The 17,820-nt window shown below is 45.5% G+C and overlaps 1 protein-coding gene across 4 annotated transcripts in view; it reads left to right on the forward strand.

Moving 5' to 3' along the window:
- The window catches only part of AFF2 (ALF transcription elongation factor 2), a 482,808-nt gene that overhangs the window by 448,558 nt on the left and 16,430 nt on the right, over positions 1-17,820 (forward strand). For all 4 annotated transcript variants that reach the window (XM_082376043.1, XM_082376045.1, XM_082376044.1 and 1 more), the window contains 6 exons: positions 658-1,656; positions 3,114-3,235; positions 7,120-7,342; positions 12,036-12,325; positions 12,894-12,957; positions 15,629-15,765. In XM_082376043.1, the coding sequence (XP_082232169.1) occupies positions 658-1,656; positions 3,114-3,235; positions 7,120-7,342; positions 12,036-12,325; positions 12,894-12,957; positions 15,629-15,765 (1,835 nt within the window). The remainder of the gene's footprint in view (positions 1-657; positions 1,657-3,113; positions 3,236-7,119; positions 7,343-12,035; positions 12,326-12,893; positions 12,958-15,628; positions 15,766-17,820) is intronic.

The raw sequence follows: 17,820 nt of genomic DNA on the forward strand, positions 1-17,820 counted from the left end.
TCAGGCACCCGAATTGTACGCATCATTTCCATGGCTTAACGGCAGACGCTAATGTCTGCATGCATGTCCCCATAAACTGGGTATTGCCCATACACCGAGGAAAGTGCAGTGGTTTTTTGTAAGTCAAATCTTTTCATCCTTCAGTGAAAATACAAAAGGCCTCTTCTTTTTGCCATGAATTACAGCATCGTATAGGAGGCCCTGGCAGCTTGGCAGAGAGAAAGCCTTTCCTTTTGAGTTACACTTGAGGCACGCTCACATTTCTTTTCAGGACCAGAGATCACTACCTCGGCCTCCTGGTAAGAGGTTGAGTAATGAGTCCCACCAAAGGACTTTGGGAACCAGGTTCCCTCCCAGGCCTCCCTGCCCACTCTCTGGAAAAACTCTCTGTGAATAATTCCTTCCTTGCTGGCCAAAGTAGGGGATAGTTTCAGAAGAGCAGTGGAACTTAGTTTAAATAAGTAGATTGGAGCTGGTTTGTGGAGTATTTGGCTAACTAGGGAACGTGATGAATGTGAATTCCATGTATGTTTCTAAATGTGTGAATGGTCACTTAACAGCCCAAGCTTTTATCAGCCAACAGTCAGTGCACTGAGGGTCCTCCTGACTTCTTCCCAAAGGTGAAATTCATTCTTCCCGCTGTTTCTCAATCTGCAGCCTGAGCCGCCCTCCACCAACAAGTGGCAGCTGGACAAATGGCTTAACAAAGTGACATCTCAGAACAAGTCGTTTATTTGCGGCCAAAATGAAACACCCATGGAGACGATTTCTGTACCTCCTCCAGTCATACAGCCAATGGAAGTCCAGGTCAAGGTGAAGGAAAACCCCAGCCAGGTCCTGGCTGAACCCAAAGAGAGGCCTCTCCTCAGTCTCATCAGGGAGAAAGCCCATCCACAGCCCACCCCGAAAATTCCAGAAACAAAGGCTCTGAAGCATAAATTGTCGACAACTCTCGAGACAGCATCTCAAAGGACAATTGGGAAAAAACAGCCCAAGAGGGTCGAGAAGAACCCCAGCATTGAGGAATTTACCTGGCCCAAACCAAATATCACCAGCAGCACTCCCAAAGAAAAGGAAAGCATGGAGCTTCCTGACCCCCCGAGAGGCCGCAACAAAGCCACCGCCCACAAGCCGGTGCCCAGGAAAGAACCGAGGCCCAGCGTCCCCTTGGCTGCCGAGAAGAAGAAGTACCGAGGGCCTGCCAAGATCGTGCCGAAGTCCCGGGAATTCATTGAAACCGATTCGTCTGCGTCTGATTCCAACACAGACCAGGAAGAGACCCTGCAGATCAAAGTCCTGCCTCCTTGCATGGCTCCTGGGGGCAACACTGCCAAGTCCAAGGACACCTGCGGGGCCAGCCTGACCCTCAGCACCTTCAGCAGCGGCAGCAACCCGCCCGTCCCGACTGAGGAGCCTACTTTTTCACCCATTTCTGTCACGCAAACCGAGCTTCTGTCTCCTCTCCGAGATCACGAGAATCTGAAGAATCTCTGGGTGAAGATTGACCTCGACCTACTGTCTCGAGTGCCTGGCCACAACTCACCGCAAGCGGCGCCGGCCAAGCCAGACCACAAGGAGACAGCGTCAAAGCCCAGGCGGCAGGCAGCTGCCGCGGCTGCGGATAAACCCGCCCCCAAGGGCAAGCGTAAGCACAAGGTAAGCCGTCAGGTGTGGCCTGCCACGTGAGCGCGAGCAGCGGCTGTCTGTGAGCTACTTGGGTCTTGAGTCTCCGTTTCCAGCAGACTGGTGGCAGTGGATTGCAGTCTTTGGGGAAGGCAACGGTGCTTTCCGTGGGAAATGCGGTATTTGACATGACCAGGGAGGAAGTGTTAGGGATAATCAAGGTCTGACAACCAATGTCAAGAGTATCCAATATGGCACGTGATGTGTAGCAATGAAGAATATGAAGAGGCTCCTTCCCCAGGCAGCTAGTCCCCCAGGTTGGCTCCTTAAGCTGTTCCTGCTTCCCAGATTCATGGGTCATTATTCTGTAGTCCCCCACCCCACCAGCAGCAGCAGGGCACCAAGGACTCCTAAGGTCAACGTGCATCCTCTAGGCCTTGTTAATTTCTCCATACAAACATCAGGATCCCTGCAACTCAGTTATATTTTGATTATCCTGGCTCCTACTAGACACACGTTCTGTCCAACCTGCTTGGCCCCCTGACCTGTGTGGTCGGCTTGACTCGTGAAAATCTCACCTGCAAGACATTAGGGTTGGATTCCAGGGCTACAGATATAATCAGAAGGTGAAACCCACAATGGCCTCTTCCATTTCACGTGCATCTGGGGAAGGGAGTTTGTGTCCAGTAAGTTCGTTGTGTTGCATCTCTGGATCTCACAGTAGTCTTTTAGTGTATCATCTCATGGTGATACTTGAGTAATATTATTTTGAACGGCTGCCATGGGGAATCCTGCAAGGGTGATTTAAGTCATCATTCAGCTTTAGAGGTTCACAGACGGTTTTATCTCTGAGCTGTGCACCAACTTATTCAATGAGAGTATTCCAAAATAGGGACCAAAGTCTGGTCCAAATAGGAGGACCAAAAAGTCTGATAGGGCAAGGGACCTTGCCCTATCACTGTTTCCCTGCTCTTAGTGATGACAGCAGTAAAACCAGGAGTTAAAGTGTACCTTCAGAACCAGTACATGAAGGTCCAAAGGTGTGCCTTGCATATGGTTAATTTCCTTGCACATTTTTGGTTGTAGAAGTGACCTTTATATGTTACCCTAAACCCCCAGGGTGCTTGGACAGGATTTATGCCGTGTTAGAATTGCAGTGTTTGTTAGTTTCTAAACTACTCATTTGTGGAGGCATTGTTGCTGGGAGAAGTGTCTGAAAATTATAGATTCTCTTTACTTTTGGTATGAGATCCCTGTGCCACCCGATCAGAGGCTCACATCACAGCTTCACCCTCTCAGATGCCAGCTTCTTGGTTGGAGTAGGCGAGGCAAGACTGATCGCTTTTCCGTCTGATCAGAGGTGCACTTTTAACTCCCCTACCTAATCTAGGACTTAAAATAGAAGCCAGCTGTCTCCCTTGCTCATTGTTTTTAAATGTCTGCATGTGCCGTGGATTTCAGACTCTGTGTATTTTTTCTTCCTGTTAAAGCCAACAGAAGTTGCGGAGAAAATCCCTGAGAAGAAGCAACGCCTGGAGGAGGCGGCCACCATCTGCCTGCTACCACCTTGCATCTCACCAGCTCCCCCCCAGAAGCCTCCCAGCACTAAAGAGTGAGTTTGCCCTGGGCTGTAGGATACTTTGCTTGTTCAGACTCTTAAGAAATCCCAAATGAACCCTTGGCCGGGGGCAGGGGGTCCGGTCCTGTCCCAGAGGAATGTTAGGTAAGAAACAGGAGTCTCTCAGTCCTGTCCTGACAGCCGTCTCTGACCACCAGTCTAACAAGGGTGGGATAAAGGGTGGCGCTCAGGCTGCCAGATTTGGGGTGACTCCTTGAGCTTTTTAGCAACATTTCTTTATTCCAACTCAGATTGATGACCAAAATCGGCGAAAGTGAACTTTTAGCACTGAGTGAAGGGTAAGAGGAAGTAAATGAATTTAAAAGGGGCAGCTTCAAGAGACACCTGTCCCTTGAGCCAAGTCACCTCCTTCTGGGCAATTTCCAGTTCTGATGGTGATAAATAAAAAGGTTTCCCTGGAAAGCAACCCCTTGGCCTCAACAGGATGGCTCAGCTGCCGCTTCCTCTTTGGTGTCATTTCTCAACGCTAATGTGAAGCTAGAGGGCTAGCAGCTCCATGCTGAACTCCTCAGAGGCCAAGGGGAGGCCAGAGACATGAGCTGTCTGGGAGTGCCCCCCAACCCCAGGCAGTCCTGTGCTGGGAAAAGCCGGCTAGGGATGGACGCGTTAATGCCGATCAGCTGGCACCTCTTCTCCCATCTCCCTCTTTGCAGAAGGTGCCAGAGTCAGGCAGGAGGCCTCCTTGTCCTGTCCTCACTCACACGACCCCAGCCTTTCCTACCAAACATTGTGATGGAGTCCCTCTGTCTTATACATATCATTTCCCTAACAATCGTGTCAGCTACCGGAACCATTCCGTCTGGATTATTGCCATAAATTCATTCAAAATTAGAGATTACTTCCATCAAAGACCAGTTTTGGAGCCTATTAGCAGCCCAGAGCAGAGAGGCAATATGGCTAACTGCTGCTAACAATTGATTTCACAGATTACTGTTTAACATCAGTGATAGGGCATCAATCTGCCACAGATAAGATGTCGGAAATAAGTTATCAGCTTACATTTGTTTGGATCCTTGTTGTTTAGAGATGAAAGGTAGGAAAAGACCAATGACCGCTAGATCCGCTCAGTATAATAAGGAGATTTGGCCCTAGGCTGCCCGTCTCCCTGTGGACCCGAAGCTCTTTGTGACAGGCATCTGTGTTCCCTGGCATAATTTGATCGGAAATATCCCTTCACATACTTGGAGTTCTCAGAATTAGTAACTCTTGCAGTGGAGCAAACCAACCCTTTTTACCCCAGGGTGGGCCAGGCATGTGGGGAAACAGACTTCTTTCCCAGGGGTCAAACACTGTCATTCCAGGGCCCTCCTACTTTCCAAGGAGGAAGGGCTAAAGTGGTATCCCTGTAGTGGCGGTACTGCCCCAGTTCCCAGATTCTATCTATTCGGGCCAGGTCTCCTGAGGGCACAAGGCAGAGCCAGGGAGCTGTGGGGCATTGCCACACCATCAGTCCCCATTGCGAGCCTCCTTCAGCGACCCAGTGATCTGTCACTGGTCCCCATTTCATGGAAGAGAGATGATCAAATATTAAATCAATGTCTAATAATTCAAATTCGTTCTCATAAAATGGTGTTTTACCTCATGGTCCTTACGATCTTTCTGCTTTGGTAGTAGTTCGGAGAGCAGTGATTACCTAGCGTTTATCATTCAGGAAGGGCCTGGATCGGGTTCTTAACACTCGTCCAGCAAATCCATGTCTGCGGGAAAATCTCGGGAGTTGAGGGAGAAGGAAGCAGGACAGACCTCTCGGAGGTCTTCTCCTGGAAGCCCTCTCCTCAAGCTTTGTCTGCTCCTTTGTGCTTTGTTGACCCTTCAGACTAAATCCTTGGAAATTTCTATAAGACAACATTCACTTTTCTCAATGAATATTCTAAACCTAGCAAAGGATGCCACACCAGACTATGACAGCTGGAGTTGCCTGTCGTCCACCAGAAGGGCCTTGATGAGTTCCCTGCCCCCTTCTTTGGAGCTTGAACCATCAGAAGGGCCTCTGAGGCATTAAATGGGGGACTCTCTTGCCTGCTGTCCTCCTATACAAGAGCCAGAGCCTATACAAGCGGTGCCCTTATAGTAAGAAGCCATAATGGTGACAGAGTGGTCTCTAGAAAATGCTCCCTGGGTGTCTTTCACCCAGGAAGTCATTAAAGGCCACATGGTTCCAGGTCACTATCATACAGATGGAAATGGGGCCAGATGACTGTGCCCATTGCACTGAATGTACTGTACTGGGAACGGTGTACTGTGTACGATGGCAGATGGGGAGGCCTAGCACAACGGTAGTTGCCAATGGCAAATGGACTGCCTGTAGGGAACAGCTTTTCCCCTTGCAGCCCACCCTCTTCTCCGGCAGCTCAGGTAGTGCAGGAGTGGTCATAGGTAAGGAACCCAGTCACTCCTATAGATGCCACAGCAATGCTTGACTCCTTTCTATGTGAATTCCCCAAAGTCCGATTCCTCTGTAATGACTATACTCAGTGTGGGCTGATGTTGGTGGAGCCTCCTCGTGGCCGTGCATCCTAATCCATATTTTCACCATTATTTTCATCAGGCATCACCACTATCTTAAAATGATTCTTCATGCCCAAGCAATTTAAAAAATCCATTGGCAAATATTTTGTAATTAATTTTAATCCATTAAGGTAATGGCAGAAACAGTGAATTTTCTGAAAATTCGGCTGCCTGACAAAAATTGACATAGGACCTCATTTATGAAACAGAAGATGACAAATATTATTACAAATGGCAAATTTGGGCAGCAGAAGTGGAACGAGGGGACTGCATTGACTTCTACCATTTCAGGAAATCAAACCACTTGAGTGCTTGTTCATCTTTGATTTGTTGCTTTGAGATATTGTAAATCTATATTTCTAGACACTGACTGAAATTGACCAAGAGGAAACCATAAATTCTTGTTGACTTAATTTGCTGTTGAAAATTGTAGTCAATAATCATGAAAAGTAAATGGCTGCACAGTACAATATTAGTTGTCTAAGAAAAGATTAAAATTCAAGTAATCTTCATTGATTAGTCGAAGACAGTAACTAAAATAAAAATCCATGGCCCAATTACCATGTTAAGCAGCTAGCATAAGGTTTTAGTTGTTCTGTTTTATTTGAAGTCTCAGTCTATTTGATGATACCCACTTAATGGGCAGATAAATCAGTTTGAAAGCACAGGAGCACTTCTAGGACTGCAGATGTCTTATGGAAAGATGACAAAATATTTTTCAAATGGACTTTTGTAAACCGGAGTACATCAGTACTTCAGTATAACAACTTAAGGTCAGGGGCTCATTATGCCTTGGGTAGAACAGTTGGAACATACAATTTGCAATGTAACCCAAAAGTATTTAGTGCATTATTTATTTCTGTGTAATGTATAAACATAGTATTTCTTAAGAAAGTATCCTTCCACTAATTGTTTATTGTACCATTTATTGTGTGACTATGCAGTTAAGTCATAGGGCAGAATAAGTAGGAACCATCCTAAAAAATGATGGGATTAAAGTCTGCATTGGATTTTCCATAAAAATCTACTTAACAGTAATCTTAAAAGGTTACAAGTATCACACTGGGGCAACACTCCATTAGACATTTCCATTTATCCTGGAGTTCTGTTTCAAAGACCCATGTTTATTCTTAGATACATATGGTTGCATTTATCTATAACTCAGTCAATAGGGAGGGCTCCCTCTCTATAGATATCTATGTCTCTAAGCATTTTTATGTATACTGTTCACCACAAGTAAAGGACCATCAACCAACATATTACTTTAGCTGAAAGTACCAGCATCATGGGAAAGATCAGAATAAAGAGAGACAAAATTTTCTGACACCCTATACTTTTTGTTTACACAGAAATAATTCATCCAGGAGGGCAAACAGAAGAAAAGAAGAAAAGCTGTTTCCCCCTCCACTTTCCCCACTGCCAGAGGATCCTCCACGCCGCAGGAACATCAGCGGCAATAATGGTCCCTTCAGTCAAGACAAGACCATCCCTATGACTGGACAGATCACCTCGACCAAACCTAAGAGGAGTGAAGGCAAATTCTGTGCTACTTTCAAAGGGATATCTGTAAATGTAAGCATCTTAGAAGAAATCTTATCATTGTCAGGTGGAAACAAGTTGACCCAGCTTATCTAACTGAACTCAAGATGAATTTTTCATTCCAGTCTTACTTCTCCAAACAGATTATTATGCAGGCATTCAGGGCCTTGGACGTCCTTTGGTCCAGTCCCTTCAGATCTTGGGGGTGGGGGACACTTCCACAATACTGACCACAGCATCTGGCACATGGGAGGCACTGATCATTTACTGAAAGGGAGAGAACAAATGGACGGAATTGCCCAAGGTCATGGAACTAGGGCCGGGACTCCAAGTTACATCTTTCCACCACCCAGCTTAGCAGGTGTGAATTGTGTTTTAAAATAGTGACTCAAAAGGATGGAGTTTAAAAGGTGAATCTGTTGCTAAAATCACACAATTGTGGTTCTCTAAGCCAAACTAAAGGATTATCCCATCCTTTCGATTTTCTGCACTGCTGCTCGATTAGCATAAATAATTGAGAAGTTGTATCACTTTTCACATCTATACACAATGTCTTTTTATCTGCCCCAGGTATAGGTACCTGAACCGTGAAAACCATGAGCGATAGTGTCGCTAGTGAATATTAATGGCAAATGTACCTGCCTTTTTGGGTAAATGCACGTATGCGGAGATACAGCATCCATATGCATCTGATCTCCTTTAAGTGTCGTATAAAAAGCAAATGCGTGAAAATCAATGAGTTTTCAAATGTCTAGCGCCAACCTGGTGGCCCCTGAACCAAAAGCGCCCATTTAACACTTCATGAAAAGCCACGAGGCCTCTGAGCTTTAAGGACCACAATTTAAAGTCCTCCATCATCTGAGATGACTAGATGACATACATATCTAGGTAAATTTTATTGGTGACATAAAGAAATTGCTCTATTACAAAGTTGTCATTTTCCAAATGAAATTTGTATGTGTGTGTGCCCACATTATATTTGCATTCACATTTAAAGATGCTGACTTATAATGTTAGGAATGAAACTGTCTATTCTAAACAGTAATTACACTATCAATCCTATTTTTGATACTGAATGTAATTAATGTTATAAACTCCAACGGAGGCTTTCTTCTACTGCAAGCTTTTGGAGGGTATGCACCATATCTAGACAATTCTCTTCATATAGCGCCTAGTACATGGCCGCAAATAATTAGATGCTTAATACAGATGTTATTACGACCATGATAATAAGAGGATCCTGCAAAGGCATTTCCACAAGAGCTGAAAACTACTGGGGAAACCTGATAAATATGATTACATTTTCACCTAGAAATGGATCATTCTTCTTAAGGAAATCACCAGGGTCCCCATGATGGATTGAGTTCCTGTTGCCTCTTCTTTGGCCATTAGTTTTTTCTATTAATGGCTTGAAATCTGAGAGACTTTATGGAAGTTAAGAGACTTGCTTGACACATAGTGCCAACACTGCGGCAAATCTATTCTGTGACCTTGGGCAAATTATGAAACCTCTTTGAGTCCATGAAATGAGTAAATATGACTAGATGATCTATACAGGTTCTTCCAGCTCCAAAAGCGTTTTCCATTTTCTGCTCTCAGAGTCTTCTCTGTCCCATGTATTCACGAAGTCCTGTTTATTGACTCAATGGATGAGTGAGGGTCAACAGAGGACGTGTTTATATGACTTACATGATCATGGCTGAACGCAGCCGTTTCCAGTTAGATGTGCCAGGACCGACATCACCTCCATGTGCGTGGTGGACGTGGTGTTTCAGGGTTCTTGTCACCTATCTTGGCCGTAGAGACACGTGGCTCTCTCTGGGGCTGACTCAGCTGTTTGGTCTGGGTCATCTGGCTTTGGCGGTAGAAGCGTGGAGCTGGCTTAGGAGTTCAGAAGCCTCTGAGTTTTTTATGTGTTTGGGTTGAATAAAATCCGTGATGAACTTTAAATGATTTTCTCCGTATCCACCATAACCATTTTTAGATGTGCAGTCTCTCAGCACAGTTACCGCAATGAGCTCTTGATGGTAAGAATTTTTGATAATCGGAAGGTCCAGGATGAAGTGGAAAAGATAAGACTTTCATGGATATAAGAAATGTTCACATTTGACTTTTCGCTGTAAAGTGACCCTTTTGATTAAGGCAGGCAGGCCTGCGTTCAGCAAATCACTGAGTGCACTGGGCAGTGGGGTAGCGGGACGGGGCTGGGGTGGGAGTGTCATAAATCAGAGACGGCCCCAGCGCTGAAAGGGCTCCCAGTCTAAGGTGAGCAATGAGACATGTGCTCAATAAACTCGGATACGAAATAGCTGCTGATTGGTGTCTTAGGGGAGGGCTTGAGACACGCCCTTCCCATCTCTAAAGGGACCAAAAAGGTTTAAAGCACTTCTGGCCATATACATGAGGCAGTTTTCCTGGGAAGGCATTTGTTGAGCTGGGTTGAGCTGAGAGTGTTAAGTAGGGTTTAGTAATGAGGGGAAATGATTAAACTAGAGTGTGGTCTCTACGCACAGTGGAATATTATCCAGTCTTCAAAAGGAAGGAAATTCTGACATGTGCTACATCTTGGGTGAACCTTGAGGACATTATGCTAAATGAGATCAGCCAGGCACAAACAGACAAAGAGTGTATGATTCCACTTACACATGGTACCTCGAGGAGTCAGGTTTGCAAAGGCAGAAACTAGAAGGGTGATTGCCAGGGGCTGAGGGTAGTAAGGGGATGGAGGGTTATGGTCTAATGGGCACAAGAGTTTCAGCTTTGCAAGATCAAAGAGCCCTGGAGATGGGTTGCACGCTGATGTAAATGTGCTTAACACTAGCGCACTGAACATTTAAAAATGGTTGAGATGGTAAATTGGATGTCATGTGTATTTTACCTCAGTTTAAAAAATGAAAAAATACAGTACATTATCGCAAGGTGAAAAAAGTAACGAAGAGAAGGCTTTTTCAACCCTAAGACTGCGAAGGACCCAGAGCAGGGAAGTGGAGAAAGCCTGATGAGTTCAGTTTGGTGGCAGGTTCGTCGGAGGGAGTCGGGAAGGGTGAAGCCAGGTCAGGAAGGGCCTTACACACCAGCAGAGGAGCTCAGCCTGGGGTTTGCACTCAGCCGCAAGGCAGTGAAATGCAGGGAGCTCGGTTCAGGAAGCTCAGGCTGGCAGGCAGCAGAGGGAGGGTGATTGGAAAAGCTGGCTCAGAGGTCGGGCGTTCGGCCAGGAGGCTGTGTGATCGACTCTGGCTGAAGCCACGAGAGCCTGTACTTTGAGGCTTCAGAGGAGGAAGGGACAGATTGTGAGACACTGGGGAGAGGGAGTGAATAGGACTTTGTAATGGGTTGGACGAGGGTGATGGAGAAGGAGAGATAAGAGATGGAGTAGAGCAGTGGTTTTCAAAAAGAGTTTCAGGGGCATGATCATGTTTTGAAATGAAATAATTTACAGAACTTCAATATCTAAAACTGGTTAAAGCAGAGCAGCTCAGATGGAAGGCAAGGCGGGGAGACGCCGGTTCTGATGCTCCCAGCCCGGGGATGACCAACATGCCCTTACCGGCCTGGAGAAGTCCAGCCTTGGTGACAGGGGAGACCATCCTGCCATTCACAGAAAAAGGGGACTGCTTTGGATGTCAGTTTGGTTTCAGAGCAATTGGAGGTGCTAATGGGCCATCTTGGTGGAACTCTCCAGAAGTGATCACTGCAGGAGCATCAGAGAGAGGGTAAGGTGGAGGTTCCCCTTGGGGAAAACCTTATCTGCTTATTGTCAGATCTGTGCCAGTGCACACAAGATTGGCATATCCTGTCAAGGTCAAGGGAGAAGAGCTGAGGAAAGAACGTTGGGGGATGCCAACCTTAGAGCAGAGGGCAGAAGAGGCACCACGGCAAGTACGCTCAGAGGTAGAACAGTCAGGATCGTCCCGCAGTTGCCAGATGGGGGCATGGGGGCAGAGTCAGCGGTGTGAACACAGCAGGTGGTCTCGTGACACAGAGTGTCACATCGTTACAAATCTTCCCACCTGCTTCATTCATCTGGATCCCATTCTTTCTATGGCAATGACGGTTCAGGGTGGAACTCAGAAGTCTCTGACTCCTTTGATTTTTGACCTGGTACAGATGAGCTTTCACTCTCCCAAGGCTTGGAAATGAAGAGGCCTTCCTGTGGCATCCCCTAGCGGGAAAGCGGTCAAGGCCTCGGGTGAACAGAAAGGCAGCCTCAGCCTCGGTCCCAGGGTACTGACTGTTGCAGTACGATGCCTGGTGTGCTGGCATTTTGCTGCCCTGGATCTGGTATTTTGCAGAGTGACTAGAGTACTTTTCTTACCCTAGAGAAAGTTTCTGGGCTGGTTCCCTTATCAAAAATACACACGTCGGGGTGATAATCTCTCTCTCTCTTCTCTCTCTCCCTCTCCTTCCCTCCCTTTCCCATTCTTCCCCTCCCCCCTCACATCCCCAACTGGATTTAGACCTTTGCCAATGACTGTCTTACTGGGATGATGGAGCTATGTAGTCACAGCACGTGACTAGCTTGGTGTTTGGTGTCATCATAGAACAAAAGCTGGTGATTCCCGGAGTTCATGACATATAGCAGGGTCACCTGTGTATCCTCCAGCTGTGTGCATTGTTTTCTTTTCTCTCGTCTCGTTTCCTAGTGTGCTTGACATGCAAAGCATTTATGAAAAGATGCTCTAAAAATCTGGACCTAATGGAAATTCTTTGTCCTCCTTTTTCCCAGGAGGGAGACACTCCAAAAAAGGCAGCCTCTGCCACCGTCACTGTCACCAACACTGCTCTTGCCACTGCCACTGTCACTGCTACTGCCACTGTCACCGCCACTGTCACGGCCACTGCCACGGCCACTGCCACTACCACTACCACTACCACTACCATTTCCACCATCACCTCCACCATCACTACTGGCCTCATGGACAGCAGTCACCTGGAGATGACATCCTGGGCGGCCCTGCCCGTTCTGTCCAGCAGCACTACCAATGTCCGGAGACCCAAGCTCACTTTTGATGACTCGTATGTTGTCCCCAGATTCTCTGGAGTGGTGAATGGGGGTGGGGGCAGTATGGCTTTTCGAGCACCGCGCATGTGTCACCCGAAATAAGACCTCAGAGGCAGCAGTGCAGCTCCTATAGCCTTGAAAGTAGATTCCTCCTCCTCACACACACCTCTATCCCCATCGAGAAACGTCGCTGGCCCATTTTAATCGTGGAGCTCTGTTACTGATTCCGAAGGCAGGCGCTGAATCCCAGCTTGCTTGGTCCTCCTTGCTTACCCGTGTCCTCAGATAGAACTGTGTGCCAGCAAAGAGAATTATAGCTAGGTTCTCTTGGATCTGTTTGGGCAGCTGGAATGGTTGGGGTTGGAGGATGTGGGTATTTATCCTAATGGGCCATTAAGCACTTCCGATTTCATTCACTGGACTATTTCAAGCTTGGTTATTATATGCATGACAAGTGTTCATCGGCCCTGTTCAAGGCATTGTATAGGAATGGATTTATAGCCCCCCAAAGTTGTGACTGTTCGGTCTTTTAATGAAAAGATGAAACATTGCTTTCTGAACATGCTCGTTTTGTTTGTTTAGGGTTCACAACGCTGATTATTACATGCAAGAGGCGAAGAAGCTGAAGCACAAAGCTGATGCACTGGTAGGTTTCCTTTCTCCCGCTTTCTCCCGTTGCTCTCCTCCCATTCAGGTATTAGGCTTTGAAGGAAAACAAAGAAGCCACTTCACAAACGAGTCAAACCTTTTCATTGCTGCTGTGACATAGAGAGATTGGAGCTGGTTAATTCCTTAGCACCGGGATTCCCCAAGGTCTTGGTGCCATGTTGCCCTGCCATTCTTGGTTTTCCCACTCTTCTTCCCCTTTCTCCAACTTCAGAAGCTCAGTGGCTTGTACTGTCTTTCAAGTGACTTTGAAATGACCTTTGAAACTGCCCTGGGGAAGGTGGGAGCTCCCATGGGTTCCAGTAAACCCGAACTGGTGTGGGCAGGGAGAGGGCTGCTGAGAGCCAGTTAAGTGGCCTCAGTCATCGGCTCTGGTAAACTCAGGTCTGTAGAAAAATCTCAGCTCCTTGCTGCATTTGATGACATGTTTCCAGAGTGAGGCCCACAGCCAGCCTAGGTCCCTGCACACAGAAAGGAAGTTCTGTTCTCTGGATTTCCCCCGACACTTGGCCTCGCTGCCTCCAGGGGTTGTGAGAGCATGGGGGGGTCGTCTGATTGACTGAGCCACCTAACAGGGGATCTCAATCATGTGGTACAATCACTTGGGGAGCTTTAAACTAGCCCTGATGCCCAAGCCACACCCCAGAGAAATGGAATCAGAATTTCCGACACTGGGACCCAGGCATGGGTGTTAAAGCTCCCCCCGGGTGATTCCCAGGTGCAGCCAAGGTTGAGAACCACTGCCCTAAATTCAGGGTCCTCACCTTTGACTAAAGCCCAGCATAATTAGAGGTGTCAGTTCAACTCCGTTGGGTTAAAAAAAAATCACATCCTCCATCATCACATTGTGTCCAGCCAGGACTTAGCTGCCCTGTGCTGTTTGCCACTGGGAGGGCTGTAATGGAGGACCACGATGGTCTCTGCGCCGTGACTTGCGCGTGACCACCATCCACTGCCCTCCAAAGGGCCGCGGTACATGAGATAATCGGTATGTCTTTAGTATTAAAACTTCCATGGGGTGTGTGAAAAAAAAAATCTAAAAAAATCTCCCTTGGTGGGGGGGTGGGGGTGGGGAGGAATCATAAGAAAAAAAGAAAAGGTTGAGAAATACTCATTTAGAGGAAGATGTCTTTGCTTGGCTTACATCTACACCAGAGCTAGGCACTCCTTTGGAGTTCAAGCCCCTAATTGGCCCTGTGGCCCATGTAGTCTTCTTTCTGGACTTCAGTTATTCCTTTTGGAAAAAGAGAGATTTGGGCCAGGTGATCTTTAAGGATCCTTCCAGCTATGGGCTTGCAAATGAAAAGTCAGTTTCAAAAATCAGGATGTAAAGCTTAATTTCCACAGGGGAGAGCCAATCAGAGTCAGATGACCTAAGAAAATTATCTTGTAAGGCAAGAGAAGATGGAGGTTTTCATAAAATCGCTTTGAATTGGGCTGAAACCGCTATTTTTCCACAACAGCTTACAGAAAGGAAACCACAGAATTCCTGCAGTACATAAAAGCTGGAGAACATTTATTGCAAAGAGAGTCATTTACAGCAAGAGATTCTGCAGGACCTGTAACTCATCATTTTATAGATGTACTTAATCCTTTGCTAGGGACAGCTACTCTGACGTTTTGAGAATTGAAACCTTCACAGTTGCATAGAAAATATTTTGATAAAAGGTATACAAGAAAATTAAAATAGCTCAATCTGCATTCTATTGGTTCTTTCACATAAAATTCTGCATTAGTGGAATTCTTCCATCCAGCTATCAAAAATTGAAAATGTTAAATACTGTTAGAAAATGCTCACTATAAAGGTGTCATATATAATATTCATTACACATAAAAAAGAAATCAGTATGTCTAAGTCAGTTTAATTGTGACCATTATCAGGGCTAAAACCTTCTGCAATAAAATTTTACTAAACTAAAATATTTAGTAGTGCTATATTTGGGGGCTTTTTGACACACTGTTTCAGACCATCATTTACAGTGAAAGTGATGTGATTATCGTCAATAGTCACACTGCAACTTCCCATTTTTCATGGCGATAGCATCCATTTGTTACTCTTCTCCTGGGCATGGGGATGATGTGCTCATCTAGAGTTCCAAGCAAAGACTAAATGGGTTAGTTGTCCAGGAGGCTTGTAAAAAGCAGGGTTTCATTGCAAGCTCTGTCTAGAGGACATTATGATGACCAGTCTAGTAAATGTAGTCAAGAGAAACTAGTCAAGGCAGTGTTTTGGATCCTGGTCCACCAAAAAGATAACAACAACAGGAATACCACAAAGACATGATACCTTGGCTGCAGTTTTCTCTTCTCAACCAGCCTCCATGTCATGGTGATAGAACCTGAAATCAGTTACATCCTCGTCTAGACAAATTCCTAATTGCTCCCCCTCCATATGTCAACCTTGGCACTGTTGGGCTGGGCGATTCTCCACTGTGGGAGCTGTCCTGCACATTGAGGGATGTTTAACAACATCTCCGGCCTCTGTCCACTAGATGCCCCTCATCCCTAGTGGTGACAACCAAAAAGGTCTCCAGACATTGCCAGATGTTCCCTGGGGGAGGGGTGCAAAGTTGCCCCGGGTTGAACACCACTGCTTTAGATGAAGGAGAGAAGAGGAACTGTCATGTTGACAAGTCTTCTTCCTGTTTCAGTTTGAGAAATTTGGCAAAGCCGTGAATTATGCCGATGCAGCCCTGTCCTTCACCGAATGTGGCAACGCGATGGAGCGCGACCCTCTGGAAGCCAAGTCTCCGTACACCATGTACTCAGAGACTGTGGAGCTTCTCAGGTTCGTGCCTTTCTGCTGCCTTCTTCCTGAGCTCTTTCCAGTCATAATTAGAAGCTGCTTGCTATGTTTGAAAACTATCACTTCCACATAATAATGATTCATACAAGGCATCTTCTTCTTAGAAGTCATCATAATTCGTTCTTGCCATTTTATTCATGTCATGGAAAATTTATAACTGATGGACACAGCTTGTATCAGTTATCCCCTTCAGAGGTTATAACGTGAGTGTTACAATTTGCAATATTCATAAAATTAAAATGGAAAGGTAGTGGATGCGAGTAAAGTATCATCATTTCACTGTTTGGCGTGGACACTTGTCTTTTCAAAGCGCAGTTTTATAATTCACAAAAAGCGGTGCTATTGGGATTTCTGTTATAAACCATGTTTTCTAAAAATTTCTGCCACAGTTATTAAAAACGGAGGGGCACTGTTCCAACACAAAGTCAGCTTTGGAGGCCGCAGCTGTGGAGTAGACGTTCCATGCATCTGGAATTTGAGGGACAGTCAGGGTGGTAGCAGGGGGAGGGGAGAGATGAGGTCGATAATAGGGAAGGGTGTATTAATGGCACAGATTATTGGTTTCATTTGCATTTTGAATGAAATTTTCTGGCCTGTTGCTCTTGGTGCAGTGGAGTTTGTGGGTAATCAGAAAATTCTTGTAAGAAGGGGAAAGAGAAGAAATGCTATCCATTCTAGTGCTTTCCAGTCATCTGCAGGTATTTGTACAAGAATTTCCTCCACCTCTGAATAGTGGATAAGCACCCTCATTTGCAGGATGGACTACATCATGGCTTTTGATTGAGTGAGCAGTTCTTCACCTGATAGGTCCTTGTAGCCCAGCCACCTCTGGCTTGATTAATCGATAATGCCAGGCCTGCTTTTTATTGTGTTCTTGCATCAGCAATAAACTGTTACAAATCTGAGGACTCTTGTACCTAAACCTTCAGACAGACATTGGACAGATGCATGCATATTTTCCCAGGGAAGCATTTGAAAAGATCAGAAGAATGGGAACCATTATAAAGAAGAAGAAGAAAAAAAAACTATGGTTACACAGAATCAGAAGATTTAGTTAAAGCCACCAAAGTAGGGAGATTATGAGGAAAGTTCCAGCCTTACCTTGACAGGCCAGGCAGCCATCTTTGGCTTTTCGCTGCTCTGAGAAGTATATAAAGTATCTCTCAGACTTTATGCCCTGGGAAAGCCACCACCGCCATTTGTAGCTTTCAAGGGGAAATTGATTTCTCAGTGTCTATAAGAGGCTGCCTGCAGTTTTCAAAGATGCACAAGATGAAAATCCTGGCAGAAACGATAAGGATTCAAAATGGAGGGGAAACTTTAATGAACAAACCTGCAGAAAAGCCATGCCTTCTCTTCATCCCCAAATGCAAATGAAAACAAGGCACTTTTTAAATTGACAGGAAAGTGTAAAAATGTTAATACCTAGTGTTAGCACTTACACAAAATGATGGTGAACTGGGCCTCCTCCATGCTGTTGATGGGAATGGAAATTGATCATTGTAAATTGAGGGCAATTTGGTATTGTGTAGGAAAACCTATACAAGTGAGCATTCATATCTTTTGAGCCAGTAATTCAACTTCCAGAAATTTGAATTTTCTATACTGAAGAAAAGACTTGTAAGAGGAGAACGAATTATCTGTACAGTGTTCAGTTTGGCCTATATTATAGCACCCAATTAGAAGCAAACCAAATCATCAACAGTAGAAGGGTAATTAATTACATCGCAGTACACTCAACAGAATGATTTGCAGCCATTGAAATGCAACAATGATGGAGACTATGTAGCTGCACGAAAATGTTTATACTATGATGTTAAAGTAAAAGCAAGCCACAGAATTATAGACACATTGCATTTCTGACCAGAAAAAGCATGTTTCTGCACGTGGACCAAGCTGGAAGGGAAATAAGGTCATATCTGTAATTGGGGGTGAAATTATGGGTGTTTTCACTCTCTCTATATATATTTTTTCTTGTTTCCTTTTAGGAAAACACATGCTCTCTAAATAGAAAAGCAAAACATCAAATTTCATTTT

This window comes from Balaenoptera borealis (genome assembly GCF_965194805.1).
Source record: "Balaenoptera borealis genome assembly, chromosome: X".
In the NCBI taxonomy this organism is placed as follows: domain Eukaryota; kingdom Metazoa; phylum Chordata; class Mammalia; order Artiodactyla; family Balaenopteridae; genus Balaenoptera; species Balaenoptera borealis.